Below are 16559 nucleotides of genomic sequence, written 5' to 3'. Positions count from 1 at the left end.
TGTATGTAAATATTCAGGTACAGAGGAAACTATATATGAAAACTTTGCTTGCAATTTCAGAAGTATCGTAATAAAAAGCACGATGAAATTCTAATCGCGAGATTACTATTATAATTCAATTCTATGATATTACTGTTCGGATTATAATCTCACTTTCGTTCTCCATTCATCCAACCAATTTTTCATCGTCGATTAATTCCTACTTCTCGTGTATCTCTCCAGTACGATCGTCTAAAGAAAGAGGCAAAGGAGTACGCGGACGACATCGAGAAGCTAATACAGCAAGGAAAATCGATTCTACCAACCGTGAGCGACGCTGACAAACTCGAGCTAAACGAGCAGTTGCAAAACATGAAAGAGGCTCACGGTAGAGTAGCTGGTATCATAAACGAAAGAGCTCTGGCTCTTCAAAAGAGCATCGACGAAGCTGAAGAATCATTGGCAAGGATTGCCGAAGCGGTTCAATACATGACAGACGTGCAGAAAGAGCTTCACGAGCTTAATAAACCGATCGGTTCCCGCGTCGAAGACGTGGAAGTTATGCTGAATGCGTACGAAAAGATCTTAAACGACTTAAAAGCAAACAAGGCGAAGCTATCTGATCTCCAATCGGTCAATGTATCTGATCTTCACGGGGTATTGACTCAACAGGACGACCTCATAAAGGCTATAGAATCGCAAATTGCGAAACTTCGCCAGTTACTTCTGTTACGACAGCAGTTCATCGCTCTGATCACTGATATTACCACGTTCATTGCTAAGTACACGGAGATCGTTCGAGACATCGAGAACTCAGGTCAGACCACGGAAGAAAAGATCAAGAGGTAGGAAATTCTTTGCTTCGTATTATTTATCCAGCTATTAGGAATGAATGTTGTACGTTTTGATCTTTATACATTTTGAAAAATTGAAATATTTATAAGATTGATGAATATTTTGTCATTTCTGATTAGCGCATTAGGCTGCTGTAAAGTATCTATCGTAGAAATATTTAACAATGTTACTAACTTTTATTTCAGTGTTGATTATCCTTCGTAATTAAACACGACTGTTTCCGATTTTTATTCAGATACGACGATGCCATTCTAAAGATCCAAGAATGCGAGGCGACCCTGGCAAGTGCAACGGACAAGGGTCAGCAAATCGCAGCAGAAGGTTCGACTGCAGATAGAAACAACATAACGGAACAATTACAATCGTTGAAGCAACAACTGCAAGGTCTAAGAAGAGCCGTGGAAACCCAGAGGGAGCAACACGAATTAGCTGCGGCGGAACACAAGAGACTTGCGAACGAATTGGCCGAAATTCTCGATTGGTTGGAAGATAAAGAGAAAGAAGTGAAATCTAGGCCTCTTCTGGAGAGAGATCCAACAAGCGTGGAAGCCGAACTGAAGAATCACAACGTATTATGCGAGGCTGTCAATGAACATCTGGACAGAATCAGAAACTTGAAAAACTCTGTGCCTCACGAGGAAGGAATGCCTGGTTCGTTGAAAGAAATGCTCAGCGAAGCAGTGTCTCTGTTGACCTCCTTGCCAAGAGAAATGGAGGAACGTGGAAATTATTTGAAGACTAACATGAAACTTAGACAAGAGTACGCTGCTCTTACTGAGAAACTTCGAAGTTGGGTTCGCGAAGCAGAGGTTAGACTGGAAAGCGACAAAGATGGACTCGATTTTGAGAATATCCTGAGCGATCTCGAGGAGCACAAGGTTCGTATATATCGAACGATTTGATTAAAATGAAATAGTTCGACGTTAACGGCTCGAAAGTCTCGAAAATCATACCTGAAACGTATGATTCAAGATTTGTCAAAACCTTTGAATTTTATTTCGATGAATTGTTCTTGCAGATTTACTTCAGTAGCGAGCCAACGATTCGCGAGCTGGTGTCTCAGCAAATACAACAGGCAGGTGACAAAATTTGGCCATCGTTGACTACGTCCGAGCAAGAAGAATTGAGCGCGGAACAACAGCAGCACACTCAATTACTGAAGAACACGCTGAACACCGCAAAATCTCAACGTGCCAGATTGGAACAAGGAGCTGAAACTTGGAGAGACTACACGCAAACCCTCGAGCGAGTTCGAGCTGTGATCGCGAGGAGTAGATTCACTGACGAGCCTGTCACGACTCTGGCTGGATTGCAATTTAACATCCAGAAGATCACGCACGCGCTCAATGATATACAGGTTAGATGATATACAGATTAGTCGATAATCGTCGCACGTTTGTTTGTCGTTAACAATTACAAGACAATTAGACGATGTTTCTGGCCACTTACTACTAAATGTTATCACGTGTAAATAGAAAGAAACAAATGTTTATTTTTTGGTATAGAATCAACAGTTCGAATTGGACCTTTTGAACGAGCGCAGTCAAGAAGTGCTTCGATTGGCTGATGCTAATAACAGAAAGACGATAGAAACACAAATCGCTGAAATCAGTACGGAATGGAAAGAATTGGTTTCCGGGTTAGAAGGTCGCAGAGACGCTCTCGAGGCGCTCTCCAAACATTGGGAAGATCTTGAGGCGCAATGGTCTGTCATTGAAGCTCGTGTAAATGTCATTGAAGAGAAGAGCAAACTTTTGGATACCGTAGTTCGGTCTAAACAACACTTGCAAGACGTTATCAAGGCTTTACATGTAAGCATAACATCTCTCTAATAATTGGATGGCGATGAAAAGGAAACTGTTTTGATATCGTAGAATTTCGAAATTTTATTTACTTTATTTAGAATAAAAGTAATTCAATTAGAGATCAAATGTGTAATAAAAATATGATGTAGTAAAACGTAAAAAGATATTTTATATGCATAAAGAGCTTAAATAAAAAGAATACAAATATGTATTACTTTGTGAAGTTTATTAATCTTGCTTTTTACTGTGTACAGGAGCTGGTAGCGGAAGCGGAGAAATTGAAACCGATGGCAGAGGAAGTGAAAGATCTATCAGGACCTGTTCTAGCGTATCTGGCAGCCTTCACAGAGGCACCAGCCCACGCGCTCGAGAAAAAGCTGAATAAGTTGCAGAATTCCGTCGAATCGTGAGTCGAAACTGCTCTTTTGTTGTTGTGATGTTCCAGAAGCACTGCCAACGACACTGTATCGGTGTCACCAGAGGATCGTATATTTCTTGATTCGCGAACGCGTTTCTTTCGAAGTCGAGAAAACTTTTTATTTATTAAAATTTATTCCACAAAACGTTGATTATTATATACGGTTTATATTCCATTCGTTTCTCGTAATTTTCCGTTCTTATTAGATAACTATTTTATATCTGCATAGTTTCACACAGATCTACTATTCATCGATTATCAGTTACGTTTTTTATTCCGCTTTTATTATTATTAGATCTTAATTCATGTTATCAAATTAATTACATATTTATCTCTTCTATTTTCTTCCAAAAAATCATTATCCAGTGTTCCGCCAAACTGCGGAATCATCAACAAAGGAATCATGCGGTGCGATTGTGTGCAATTTCGAGGCATGTGCATGCGTGTGTATGTGTGTATGTCTGCTTATGCATATTACCATCCCTTTGAAAGGGCTAGGTAATGTCTGCTTCCCCCACCCTTTCGTATATTTTGTTTCAGGCTATCTTCGCATCGAATATCAATATATTATTTAATCGTATATGTATACTTTTGCAATTCTTTTCCGACATAGTACTCTTTTCAGGATAATTTATTTATAGCCACCAATCGTTAGAATTCGTTTATTATTCATTTCATATCAATCTATAAATAGTGAATTCGAGTTTCTGCTTTAAAAGCTCGTTCATCTTACGCGCGCTGATCTTTCTTGCTACGAGATAAATAATATCAAGAAGTCGACTACGAAACGTTGATTCAACCGGGAAGGCGGTCTCGTTGAAATTGTCGCCGAGGAATGGCAAAAATTGAAGAGATAAAGAAACGATGTCGAAAGAAGGGAAAGGACAAGAGTTGTGGTTTCTCGATAGCGGCAGATTCTTTATGGATTACGACACGTATCGATTTAGCATGCATTACGTGTCCTACTGTGTTGTGTCATAGCCAAATTAATCCCATGACGTAATTAGGCCTTGGAAAAAGTTGTGCACTGCGTGTCGCGATATGCATTGCATCATAAAATTAATATCCAGAAACGAATATAAAATAAGCCGACCGGAGATGCCGATCTTATCCGAATCGTATTTCATCCAGTCCATAGACTTTTAAAAAAAACTGATTTTCCTCAATGAATGATGTGGTTCGTGATTATCATCGCTGCTGAAGTTAATCTCAATCAGCCGCTAACTCTCGTTTTCTGTTCTAATTGAAACGTATCTATGAACTGATCAAACCCGTTCGCTGATATTTCCCAGTTATTCGATCTTCGAAAATGATTAAAAAAGAATAAAAAATAGTGGAACTCCTTAAGTAGAACCCGTTTCATCCTCTGAATATTAACGAATTCGATCAATAATTTCTTCCACGAGCGAATAGAGCCGATTAAAATGCAAATATTTAACGAAACGATCTGTACAAACATGAAAGCGGATTATTTTCTCCAATCTCACTATACAATCCAATAGTACACAACAAATAGGTTGGAATATATAAAAATACATAAATGGCAAATCTTGACACGTTCAAATTTCCCATAAATGCACAAACGTCCACGATTCATCACGCCTACGACAGTTCTATTTCCACTGATGCTGTTTGTAAACATGTTTCAATAGATTGCGCAACGCGTTTCCCGAGTAATTCGCACGACGTCGTCGTCGGGTCATTAATCGAGTGACATTAGGTAATCCGTGACTCCCTGCATTCCCATCGATTCGAGAATCGCACGTGAGGAGAACAGACGAGAGAAAGAGAAAGAAATAAAGAGAGAGAGAGAGAGAGAGGGAGAGGGAGACGGTTCGGAAGACCTTGCACGCCACCGCGGTATGTTCTCGTTTCGAAAAGGGGTTGCATTCGCCAACCCCGCACCGAATCGTGGCCCTCGCTCCCTCAGACTGCTTGGTTGTCGATCGAATTTGCACTAAATATAGATTTGACGAGGAAAAGTGAAGCGACCGCCGTGGCGGCACGTTGGCCCGTTTCTGAATTTCATGGCGTAATATCCGCGGCACGGTTTGCACACGTCAGTTACCATTCGTACGCGGCGCCGCACACTGGAAATAAAGCATGACGAGAGAGTTTGTGGTTGTTAAGTAGTCGAGGTTGGTCCGCGTGTCCTTTCAACCAACCGCTTATTAAATTATCGTCTCAGATAGTCTCAATTATACCGAGTCGTTTACGCGAACCTGACGTTCCGTGGTTATACGACCGTGCTGAAGAATATCGTGATTTCAAGGATTATCCGTGCGATAATAAAGCATATAGTAACGTGTATAAATCGATTGTGATTCCAAAGATTTGTCCCGCGATAGCAAAAATTATGATAAAGTCTATAAATGGAATTGCAAAATTTTGCGCAAGATTGAATCAGTAACTTTGGTGTTTATAATTGGATCGTGGATTTAATTTGAAAAAGTGATCACACGTGTTCTATTTGAATTGTATTTGTCGAGGATTTTATTCAAAGTTTATTGTATAGTGAATCAAACGATATATAAGAGTGTCCGACGAGTATCGCTGTCAAGTTGTGCAAGAGCCGAACAGACCGGCAAGTGCGTAGACGCACGTTGATGGTGAACGAGCACGGCATGTCGATTGACAGTACGTAACAATGAAATTTTTACGGTCGTCTATCGGGATAATCGGATTGTACGCGGTTATTGGCTTAAATATTATGACTGTTAGCCCTCGTAGCCTCTCTATCAGCAATCGATACCGAAGCGGAACGACGAAACGTGTTTCGGTGCAGCACGTGTCTGTTCGGCGTTGCCGTCGCTGCAATGTAACAAAGAAATATTCCTGAATCGAGTGTCGGTCGTGTTACAGAAAATTGTGTAGCAGTGATTGGTTTACTTTGCTCTTTTCGTTTCTTCGTTTCTGAACGATGATACCGATGGATCACTGGATTCTACATGGCGGCTTTTAAAATAGAAGTAAAATTTCTACCATGAACGTAGAGGTGACTGATACGCAGTTTATGATTATCTTCTTTGATTTATTTAACCTTTTGTTGCTGGAGATAAAGCTTCTTTAATAGACACATGTAGATATTCCAAGATCGCTTCAGATCGATTTTTAGATGCTGGCAGTACTATTTTTATCGTAGATTCGTATCGTGGCTTTTAGGGTTGATAATAATAGCATTCGCAAGTTCCATCGTCGTTTTTTACCAGTTTTATGATATTTTGTTCAGTCGTTTGCTTCGTGTCATCGACGAAGTTGCGCTTACGAATGAAAGTATACGAGATTCCAGTATATATGTATCCATATACAGTATCGACGTGATCAAGTCCTTATAAGTCTGAAGAATTACTTAACTGTGTCGTGAAACTTAAAATTGGTATGACCCAAATGAAGCGAATGACAGCAATACATTTCAACTGCAGTGTTAGACAAAGCACGCTATGTCATCCGATTTTCATTTACTTAAATCAATAGTTCAAATTCGATAGTTATAAGTAGACTCTTCGCATTTACTTACACAGATTCAGATTTTTATGAATAGAACCAAGGAGATAGAATCCAAATAGAAATTCGTATCACTACTCTCCTTTTTGAATATTTTTCCTCTAAATTCGAGGATTTTGTTCCAAATTTTCTGTACATTTCTACGTTCTTAATGTTCCTTATTCCACGTGTACGTAAGAAGATCCACACAGTCTACCAATAAAAATTTTATCCAAAGATTAAACGTCGTGCGATTCGCGAAGATCTCTGACTCGGATGGAAATCTTTGTTCCTTGGCGTGTTGCAACATCCGATGCAACCTTTCGATTCGCATTGTAATCATACAACGTTCGTTCAACGTGCCAAAAAGAGTAGGAAACAAGCGCGATGGCAAAGATCTTCGAGCCAATGAACTCGCCTTGCTCCCGAGGCGTCTTTGCTCTGCAAAAGACGAACACGATGGATAAGCATAGGAAAACGAAGCAGACGAAGACGAGAAGAAGAAAAAGTCAGAGAGAGCTATATTATTCTTAGGAACAGCGCGGCGTGCGCCGCTTTTCGGCTGTCGTCGATTTTCGTTCCTGTCCGGCTTGGCGAGCGTTTAAACGTAAGCCGCATGCGTCGCGGCGCCTCGCCAAAAGGAAAATTCAAAGCTAACGCTATTACGCCCTTCTAATAACGTTTCGAACCGCGAACGCTGCTGTTTAGCTTGATCGTGCCGCGCCATACTGTTGTCCGAATTTAATTTCACGGCGGATTTTCAAATATCTCACGCGATTCGAACGTCGTCTTAAAGAAGTCGGTTTTAAAGAGAAACGACTCATCGTCGTGCCAGGCAGGGATAAACCGAAGAACGAGATTTGTCGAGAGATTGACAAATTTATCGATTCGATCACGAGGATCCACCACTGTTACTGAAATTGGTATACACGTACCACCTTTTTGCCGTTAAATCTCATCGCCGATAGATATTCGTTCACGTGTTTCTTCAGGCATAGCTATTTTCCTTAATCTTTTCCTTCCCTTTTTTACGTTCTAAGAAAATTAGATGATAATTTGGATAGGGACTTTTGTTTGATTCGTCCGAGTGTCCTTTGGTGTTAGAATGTTTCAAGAGGATAGTGCTTCGTTGGAATATGGTGGATAGATCCTGCAAAGAGTGGATCATTTGATCGGTGTTACGGAAATATCTCTGTGCTGGAGCACGTTGGATCGAGTCGCATGCCCGCATAAGGATTGCATCACGTGCACGAGATACTTCCGGAACTTGCTGCCGGCCGCGATGTTTCAAAAGCGATAACGATCGTCTTGCAAATATTTCAAAGTGCAGTTTCTATGTAACGCCGCGTTGCGCAAATTCAGAGAATTCGAATGACCAGATTTGCATAAGTTGCAATTTTTCTCTCGTTCGTAGAGAAATCTCGATTATTCGAAATATCGTATCGTATTAATTTATGTAGCACACGTTTAAACAGATATTATCTATTTCGTGAATATTGAAAGTGAAAAAGATCGAATGAAAATAATTAACTGAGCTGCTATTCTTTTCTTATTTAATCTCGTATTAGTCAGCGCGCAACGATACAGAGCGCAACGTGTTTCGTAAATGTTCTGTTCCGTCTTGAAAATACCACGACCGCCGGCTGGTGATTGCACCTTGTGTTAAACGCCGTTCATTATTAGCTACGATGATGTCATCGTGGGAAAAGAAACGCGTTGCGCGTACGAAACTTGACATTGACATCGTCAGCTCTCCACGTATTCTGAAATTCCGCTTCCGGGCTGATATTTGCAGACGTTAGGGCTTTCTGGAACAATTGTTATACACGACATTAATAAGACAAGCAAAGAACAATTTGGCAAACAACTTATACAATGATGTCGACAGTTCTTCCTCTTCTTTTAGATAATATCTTACTAAATCGTGGCTTCGATTCAAATTGTCGAGATGAATTTGACTGATTTCTAGAGGCTTCTATGTCATATTTTATTTCTTATTAGACTTCATCTTGCAATTACAGTAATCTGAATGACTAATCAAAATTGCAACCTTAACGCTGATGTCATTGTTGATCAACGTGAAACATCACGAAAACACGATGCACCGGTTCGTAATCGGACATGAGGCGAATCCAAACGAGACGATGACTGATTTCGACATTTCTCGTAGCACGATACACCTATGGTGATGTCGTCATCTTTTATGAAAACTCTTGGCACCGCTCTCTATCAAAACATTCTTTGATCTTCTTAACTACAATGAAGCAAATTCAAGCAATTCGTACCGAGATCCAATAAAACAATCTGCTCTTCTATAAATCGCTCTATTCTACTTTGTTATATCGGCGTTTCTCTATCAACGTTTCTCTGTTCACAAAATGTTTGAAGTATTATATCATGCATTTGAATTATCAGTAACTATAGAGTAATTTCTAAATTAAATAAAACATTCCAACAAATGAAAAAGACAAGTAGCTAATTGAATCCTTGTATATATACGCGGATTGTTAGAAAATAACAAAATCAAATCTTCGAATCGACCAACAGGAATTAAGGAACAGGATTTCTAATAAGATTTCAATCTCGTTTGTTTGTCGTTTGATAGAAATTATATAAATCTTGTTCCCAATCCTTTTCGATAGAGTGCAACGTAACTTTATGTAGAAACGTGGACTCGAAGATACTTTGATTCTGTTACTTTATAACCAACTCGTGTATAATTCTATAAGAAGTTAAGAAATTATACTTCTCGGAATTTCATATAAATTCAAATATAACCATACCCAAATCACGACTATCGATAGAGCAATTCTAAAACGAAGTGTGAAATTCCAATAAAAGAATAATTCCGGTTCCGACATGTAACCGACAGACTTCTCACACAACCACACATGGATCGTTCGTCTACTTTTAGCCAAAGCGTCCTCCGCTCTGGCTGGAACGAAGCCAACCATAGTTGAACCAGCGACACGCATTTCCGATTCTAATTTCGTCGCACCTCTGCCTCGGACAATTCCATCTGACCGATCGATCCGGCGTATCCTCCGCCTTCTTTTCTTCTTCGTCTCGTGACTCCTTCGTCAACCTCTAGCCTACAAGTAGGCTGGACAGGAGCGCGATGATCGCGCATTGGCACGCATTATTGGAGACTCGTAGGCCACAAGAAATATGCTAAAATCTATTTTTACGCCTGGCCTCCGTGCACAAGCACGCTGCTAAGGGGCAAATCGTTTTCCGTTAGTAAGGTGGCGACCACAGGCTTGCCGACGGTCACGTTGGTATTCCCTTGGCTCTGTAAACACTTCTAACTTCCGACTGGATCGTGTACAAAATACACGCGTATTCGTGAACGTGTACGTTGCTCGGTATCTTGCGGAGAACACGCGTAAGTTGTTGCTGTTCGAAGCTTGTTTGACGGCAGGCTATTTCAAACTTTGTTACTGTTACTTCTTCTTTTCGTTCTAGACAACTTCGTTTCGCTTCGTGCAACGCGATATTAAAAGCTATCGAAGCTGCGAAGTTTCGAATTTCAATCCTAGAAGACACGCTATTATCGCTAGGAACTCCTTTGGCGCCAGGCTCTTTCGTAATTTACATTTCTGTCTCTTCGTTTCGTAAGCAGTGGCGGATGCCACCAAACTTGTAAAAGCTCGAGCTTTGACCTTCGAAGAAGTGCCATTTACGTTCGAAGCTACTTCGACGCCAGGATATTTCACGGTTTACGTTTGCGTCTTTTGGTTTCTGCGCCGCTTCATTCGGATTTTTCTTTCGTAACGCGCACTTTCCGTTTCGAGTATTTTTATCGAATCATTTCATTCCGGACTTTTTCACTTCGAATTCCATTTCAAATCTTCACAGCTCGGATCGTCATGTTTCGAATCTTTTCGCCTGGAATCATTCGTTTCCGAATCTGTTCGTTCGAACAAATTTCATTATTTTTTCGTGATAAACCTGTCATGGAATGGGATCATCGCGGTTCGAATCTCGACCTCGAAGGAACGTCGAGAAAAACGATAAAGCCTCACATTGCGTTTAAAACACCGTCGCATACAAATACTCTTACGCGAGGAATATCATCGGAGAATGAAAGAATTCGGTGCTCCTTGTAGGCTCATCGACTCCCTGCAGACGAAATCCAAGAAGGCGGACGAGGACTTGGAGGCGTTCGAAGGCACCGAACGTGAGATCGAGCAGCTGAGGAAGCGTTTGAACGAGGCGCGAGAACGCGCCTCGAACTTTTACGTCTTCGGTCCGGATCAGGACGCGACCGAGGAGGAGCTTGACGAGCTACGCTGGGCTGTCGAGCAGCTCCTCGACAGCACGAAAAAGTTCTCAGGAAGCACTAAGGCGCGGTACCAAGCTAGCCAGCAGCTGGTCCCTAGTGATCTTGCTCAACACCTGACAGCCCTTGAACTTTGCGCTGAAGCGACGGCGCAAGCGATGGAGGAGAAACAGAGGGAACAGAAACGGGCTAGAACCGTCAGATCGGATTACTTGACCGATCTCGACGAGGTTCAAACGTGGATCAGACAAGCTGAATTGAAGGTGCAAGACAGATCCATCGAGCCTGCCCCTCTAAAGGAACAATTGAAACAGGTGCAAGACGAGTTGGGCACGATCACCGACAAGCTCGAACGATTAACGAGAAACGGCCGTACCATTGCGGAGAATACGAGGGACGATACTGAGAAACAGTTGATCGACAGCACCGTTCACAATGTCACTGAACAGTTGAACCAAGTTAGGAACTGGCTGGACGAGAGGAAGCAAGTGGTAGCTGATACCATCGACGCTTGGCAGAGATTTTTGACGTTGTACGAGGCCGTTAAGGCATGGACTGAGGAAAAGAGACAGTTCCTAGTTGAGCCATTAAAGCTCAGCACCCTTGTGCAGGCTAGGCAGAGGCTGCACGAGTATTCGGTACGTCCGAAACATGTCTATCGAACCGTGATCCTTTCGACTAGTGGAGAAAGCCAGGAGAACGTGGGTTTCTGAAGTTAGAATTTATTTCTGCTCCTTTCTTGGGATTGACCTTTGTTCGATCCCTTCGTCTGACTTTGTTGCATAGAAGCATCCCTTAAATTTTCTACTATCTATCGTCGAACAGTTGATATATGCACACTGGTTACAAAGAACGTTGATACATTTAGTATATTTACATACTAATTAATTAGGACCAAGTGTATTAAATTTCGTATTACTACAAAGGTTTGATATTACTGGAAATGAAATGTAGATACGCTTCGTTGAAAAATATACTTTTTGTAGTCATTGTAAGTGGCAACAATTACTGGTATATTACTGTAACATCCAATTCTTGAAAAAGCAATATTTCAAAGCTATAACTTCGGAGTGTGATTCCCATCGGACACGATGTACAACCAGAAAGCTTCAATTGTAACAGCGACGCAGACTATACGTGCTACGCAGACCTAGAGTTCTTCGAAAACACACGTTCCTTTGCATTTCATTCCACGAATGGAGAAATCACGGTTCGGTATTCGTATCTATCTTTCTGTCAACCGTTCGTTCTATTAATGTTCGTATTCGGGGTGGGTTTGCAGACAGCCGTAAAAAGCTGCAAACAGATCAACAAGAATCTCAGTGATATGGGTAAGGAGCTCGAGAGTATCGGTCAGGTCTGCAGCGTGGGCGACTTGCCCGAGAAACTACTCGAAGCTGAAGAAGCTAAAGTCCAAGTAGAGGGTCAACTGTTGGAAAGGGTTGGTTTTTCTCGATCGATCAGCGAATCTTATTTAGTTAGGGGCGGAAAGAACGTGCGTAAGATGAACAGCGTTTCAAACTATTCGTTTCAGAACGCGCTGCTGCAAGAAACTAGCGAAGAATGGGAGCAGTGCGAGCGAAAGATGAAGGAAGTGAGAACGTGGATCGAGAAAGCGAAACAGAGTCTCGAGTCGCCGCAGAACAAAAAGAAACCATTACGAGATCAACATAGTATAAGGGAAAAAATGCTGAGCGATATCGCGATACAGAAAACGAAAATTGGTATGTCGATGGAGAAACTTCAGGTTCACTTCCGATCTGGGATTGGTGGCGATAGTCGAATCGGCGAAACGGTTGACGAGCTGTTGGCCGAGCTAGACAATCTTAATACCAATGTGAGAGAACAGACTACGGCATTAGAGGCTTGTCTAGCTCAGATTGATCAATATCAACAGGTTAGAATTGCTCAGAGGATTGTTTTCTTTTTTTTTTTCTTTTTTTTGTTGCTCTAGACTGGAGCTGTATTCTTTTGAAACTTGATTGCTGATCCGGTTAGAATTTTAGGGAATGGGAAATTAGCTTTACACGTAGGGAATAGAGAAGTTTAATCGGAATATAGGAAGTTTTATCACAGTTTGAAGTAAGTCGAACAGACAGGATAAATGAGAAAAGATGAAATAATGGTGGTGAAACGGTTGAAGGGTATAGCAAACCTTATTTTTCTGACGCGTTACCTTCTTACATAGATGGTGCTTCGAGGTGCATAGTTGCATTTGTTGCACTATGGAAAATTCGATTGCATTCTGTTCAGATGCATCGGTGCCCTTCTAAAAAAAGGATGTAATTGCATTCTGCAAGCGTATTGCTATAAGAAGAATGTAATTACGTGTATAAAAAGTGCCATTTTACAAGTGCACCGTTACACCGATGAAGAATTGCGTATAATTCCTTCGGATATATCCTACAGAAAGGTGAAACTTCAAAGAAATAATTGTGCTATACCATTGAACTATCTTCAACACTATTCCCTCATCGACAATTATAAAAGAAAAAGATTACCTGTATGCGTAGAATCATAGTACTAAAGTAATAGTAATAAAGGGGATCAGCAATCGTTTCAATGACGCCCAAAAGAATACGGCTGACGTCCGTTTGTCGTTCTAGGAGATACAACAGTTGAGGCAACAGATTATGCAGGTGGAGCAGCAACTGAGGACAATACTGAGCCCGACGTACCTGTCCGCCGATAAGGAGAAGGCGTTACAGGAGCAACAGGTAGGTTTGTCTTGATCCCACCTTTTTACCACCTGCACAAGTGCGCTAAAGCAGCAAGTTGATTTTTTGCATCTGCTCGATACCAACTGAAGACCACCACCAGGATAATAATCGCGTACTTTTCGAATCTCTCCCTTGAAACGAGTTGTTTCTTTTTTACTTTTTTTTTTTTTTTATTCGTATATGTATTAAATTCGTGGTCGGGGGTAGTTTTTCATCGATAAATCACGGATTTCTCTCTGGCATCTGCTCTCGAGACACCATGCCTGATCTCAAAATATTAATTTCTCAAGTGACTAACAATTAACCGTCGATCGAGCCAACATTAATTCCTTAACCGCGTCAGGGTAAAATAATAATTTTTATTGGCTACGGATATTTGTGAAGAGACTTATAATTCCATGTATATTTTCATTTCTATTATTAAAATATAGTTAAATAGATTAACGCGAAGTGGCCAATATAAATTTGTAACATCCATATCAGAATTATACCAATCAGAATTTGGAAACATTTTGATAGTCCGTTTTGAAGAGACAGAGGTCGACGTACCTTTTTCTGATTATAATTTCAATCAAGGTGTTTCCGTTAAAATTTCTCCATGCCAATATCCTTATTTTCATTTCGTACGCATCGTTAGAATTATTTTTCCTTCCTCTCCGAAGCTTTTTTTAAACAATTCACCAATGCTTAACAATATAACATCTGTTAGTAACATGAAACATATGTAACAATCGCTAAACATCTATTCACATCTTTCTCTGACTTTCTTTAACTCTGTCTCTCTGTCTCTTTCTCTCTCTCTCTCTCTCTCTCTCTCTCTCTTCTTACCACTTCTTTGCATCTTTCTCGAAAAAATAAGTTAACCTGTAATAACATCATGCTGATTCCATTGTTTGAAAAATTACGAATTTATATAGAAAGAAAAAGATAATCCACGTGCTCTCGTTGAAATTTGAATGCAACAAAATTGATCGTTCTTTCGTCAAGATAGCGATTGAACGATCAAAATCGAGTTCGTGTATTCGCATGCTTAATCATCGTGGTGGTACATCTGTTACGCGGTATTGGTTGGTATCATGCTCTTGACTAAGGTTTTATCTCACCTGTTCTTTTTGTAACTGAGAGATCAATCGGTCATACATCACTGTTCACGCACGTCTCTGCGTTTATTCGTCTGTTTCTCTACTTTCTATTCGTATCTCATTATCCATGTATACATCACCATACTCTTAATCACACACCTATATGTTGTTTCGTGATGGGGTTTACTTGATTTTGCTTGTTTTCTCTTTTCTTTGTATAACGTCACGTGTTTCTATCTTATTTGTATTTTTCTTTTCTCGCCGTCTCTCACTTGTCTATACTATCTATGTATCAATGAGTGTTACAAGAATAACGCAATTCTGAATCTTTTCGAATTGCACCGCACTCTACATATATTACATATATATATACATGTATATATATATATATATTTATATTCATAGAGTAAATAGAATATGAAGGAAAAATTGTAATAGTCGCACAAAGATATGTAAAAGTCGCATCAGTATGTGTAAAAAAAAAAAAACGAAACGAACGATTGTCTTGCAACGTTTCGTCCAGCACACACAGAAATGTCTGTTTCACACACCGTTTCACAGTAGGCTTTTTCGATCGAGTTTCTGTCGTTCACGAAAGTAGCGCTCAGCTGAACTTGTACGTTACGATTTGAATGTATATGCAACGCGAGCGTTCGTCCTGTCGTGTCGAGAAACGCGAAGATCGACAACGAACGCGATCTACACGCGAAAAAAAAAAAGATGTATTACGCAAGAAAATCAAGTGACCTCCAAAACGCGCGCCGAGACTTGTGAGAACATAGCGAACACAAGTCAACGCTTCGAAAGACCAGTCGAACTTACCTCAATAATTTCTCTTATGTTCATTCGTTTCATTTCTCTTTCTTGTTCTTTTTCATTTAACTTCACATTGTGTTCGCTCTTTTTTTTTCTTGTTTAACTTGTCTTTAATCCATCGCATCGGCTATTTGATTTACGAACATTTTGTTTGCTGTACCTTTTCCCGCCTCTCCTATAAAAATACAAAAATCCATCCTCCGTTTCACGTCCCACGTCCCGCCTTCTTCGTTTCGTTTCTGACCATCGTCTTCTGCTTCGCCATCGTCGTCTTCTGGGGTTCTGCGGCGTCCACACGATTATTAATCGTCTCAATTACTCTCCTTTGTTCTCACCTTTCTTTGGTTTCTCGGATCTCTGTCTCTCTTCTCTTTCGATCGAAATTTTGTTCACGATTTTTCGTCCATCTCGCTCGATCGCTCGGCGTGTTGTTGTTTCTTCGTTTGCTCTGTTCGTTCGTGTAGATCTGTCGGGAGAAGATCAAGTCGTTGCAGAGCAAAATCCAGGCGCGTACCGAGAGATCGAAGATCCTCGTGCAACGTGGCAAACCTGATCCAGAACCGTTAGATCCATGACCAGTTTGGTCGTTTAGAGTCGATTGAGATCGTCCAACGTTCTCGCGATTCTACGTGATCACGATTTTGACAGCCATTAGTGTCGTTCCTCGCGTTCTTTTCTCATCCGGTTCAATTCCGCGCACTATATCCGCAGCGAAGAGTACGTCGACACGAAAATGACGACAGAGTCGAAGAGATTCGAGTTCTTCGAGTTTCAAAGAATCCTGAAGCCTTCGACCTATCGTGTAAAAATGTCGACGTTCGTCCTCGTCCACGGAATGGAAACCGATCGATTTTTAATACCTCAGGATCTTTTTTAGCGAACTTTATATTATATATATGAATGTATGTATGTATACGTATATTGTCTATATTACATTATATCGAGCAAACTTTTCCTAAAACGTGTTATTCGTTCAGGCATAGAGAGCAGAGTTGCGTTCATATAAAAGAAAAAAAAAAAAAAAAGTAAGAAAACCAATTTACCAGTATACTGTTTTAAAAGAGAGAATAAAGAGCCCTCTTTATCGCCAAGCAATCTTGTATTTCTTCGCGAGCTACA

At 40.6% G+C, this 16559-nt stretch overlaps 2 protein-coding genes across 15 annotated transcripts in view; one reads left to right on the top strand and one right to left on the bottom strand.

The window, feature by feature from the left end:
• LOC122571507 (nesprin-1) overlaps positions 1–16559 on the top strand; it is a 109347-nt gene that overhangs the window by 45338 nt on the left and 47450 nt on the right. For 5 of the 7 annotated variants that reach the window (XM_043735359.1, XM_043735352.1, XM_043735369.1 and 2 more), the window contains 9 exons: positions 223–824; positions 1070–1712; positions 1853–2191; positions 2340–2645; positions 2894–3045; positions 10650–11460; positions 12105–12263; positions 12357–12719; positions 13429–13539. In XM_043735359.1, the coding sequence (XP_043591294.1) occupies positions 223–824; positions 1070–1712; positions 1853–2191; positions 2340–2645; positions 2894–3045; positions 10650–11460; positions 12105–12263; positions 12357–12719; positions 13429–13539 (3486 nt within the window). Of the gene's footprint in view, positions 1–222; positions 825–1069; positions 1713–1852; positions 2192–2339; positions 2646–2893; positions 3046–10649; positions 11461–12104; positions 12264–12356; positions 12720–13428; positions 13540–15904; positions 16532–16559 lie in introns of those variants that run through there. The other 2 variants (XM_043735397.1, XM_043735387.1) reach the window with 1 other exon arrangement.
• On the bottom strand, positions 5704–9666 carry LOC122571688. Of its 8 annotated transcripts, none has more exons than XR_006318191.1 (4): positions 9539–9666; positions 7476–8348; positions 5947–6981; positions 5704–5868 (listed from the first exon to the last, which is right to left on the bottom strand). XR_006318191.1 is itself a non-coding variant. In XM_043735754.1 (2 exons), the coding sequence occupies exons 1-2, from the start codon at positions 9513–9515 to the stop codon at positions 7529–7531; spliced, it is 354 nt and encodes a 117-aa protein (XP_043591689.1). The 8 variants fall into 8 exon arrangements, 1 of the variants encoding a protein (XP_043591689.1); XR_006318179.1 differs by lacking the exon at positions 9539–9666 and adding an exon at positions 9324–9445 and having other exon boundaries at positions 7476–8794; XR_006318182.1 differs by lacking the exon at positions 9539–9666 and adding an exon at positions 8591–8724.

This window comes from Bombus pyrosoma, linkage group LG1, assembly GCF_014825855.1.
Source record: "Bombus pyrosoma isolate SC7728 linkage group LG1, ASM1482585v1, whole genome shotgun sequence".
Classification (NCBI taxonomy): Eukaryota; Metazoa; Arthropoda; class Insecta; order Hymenoptera; family Apidae; genus Bombus; species Bombus pyrosoma.
This window is presented reverse-complemented; position numbering and strand designations above follow the sequence as displayed.

Coding starts and splice junctions, on each gene's coding strand:
- LOC122571688 (XM_043735754.1), bottom strand. CDS start 9,515: ATGCGTGTCGCTGGTTCAACTATGGTTGGCTTCGTTCCAGCCAGAGCG. Junction 7,691..9,323: donor TATCGATAGTCGTGATTTGG/GTATGGTTATAT, acceptor CACTCTTTGCAG/GATCTATCCACCATATTCCA.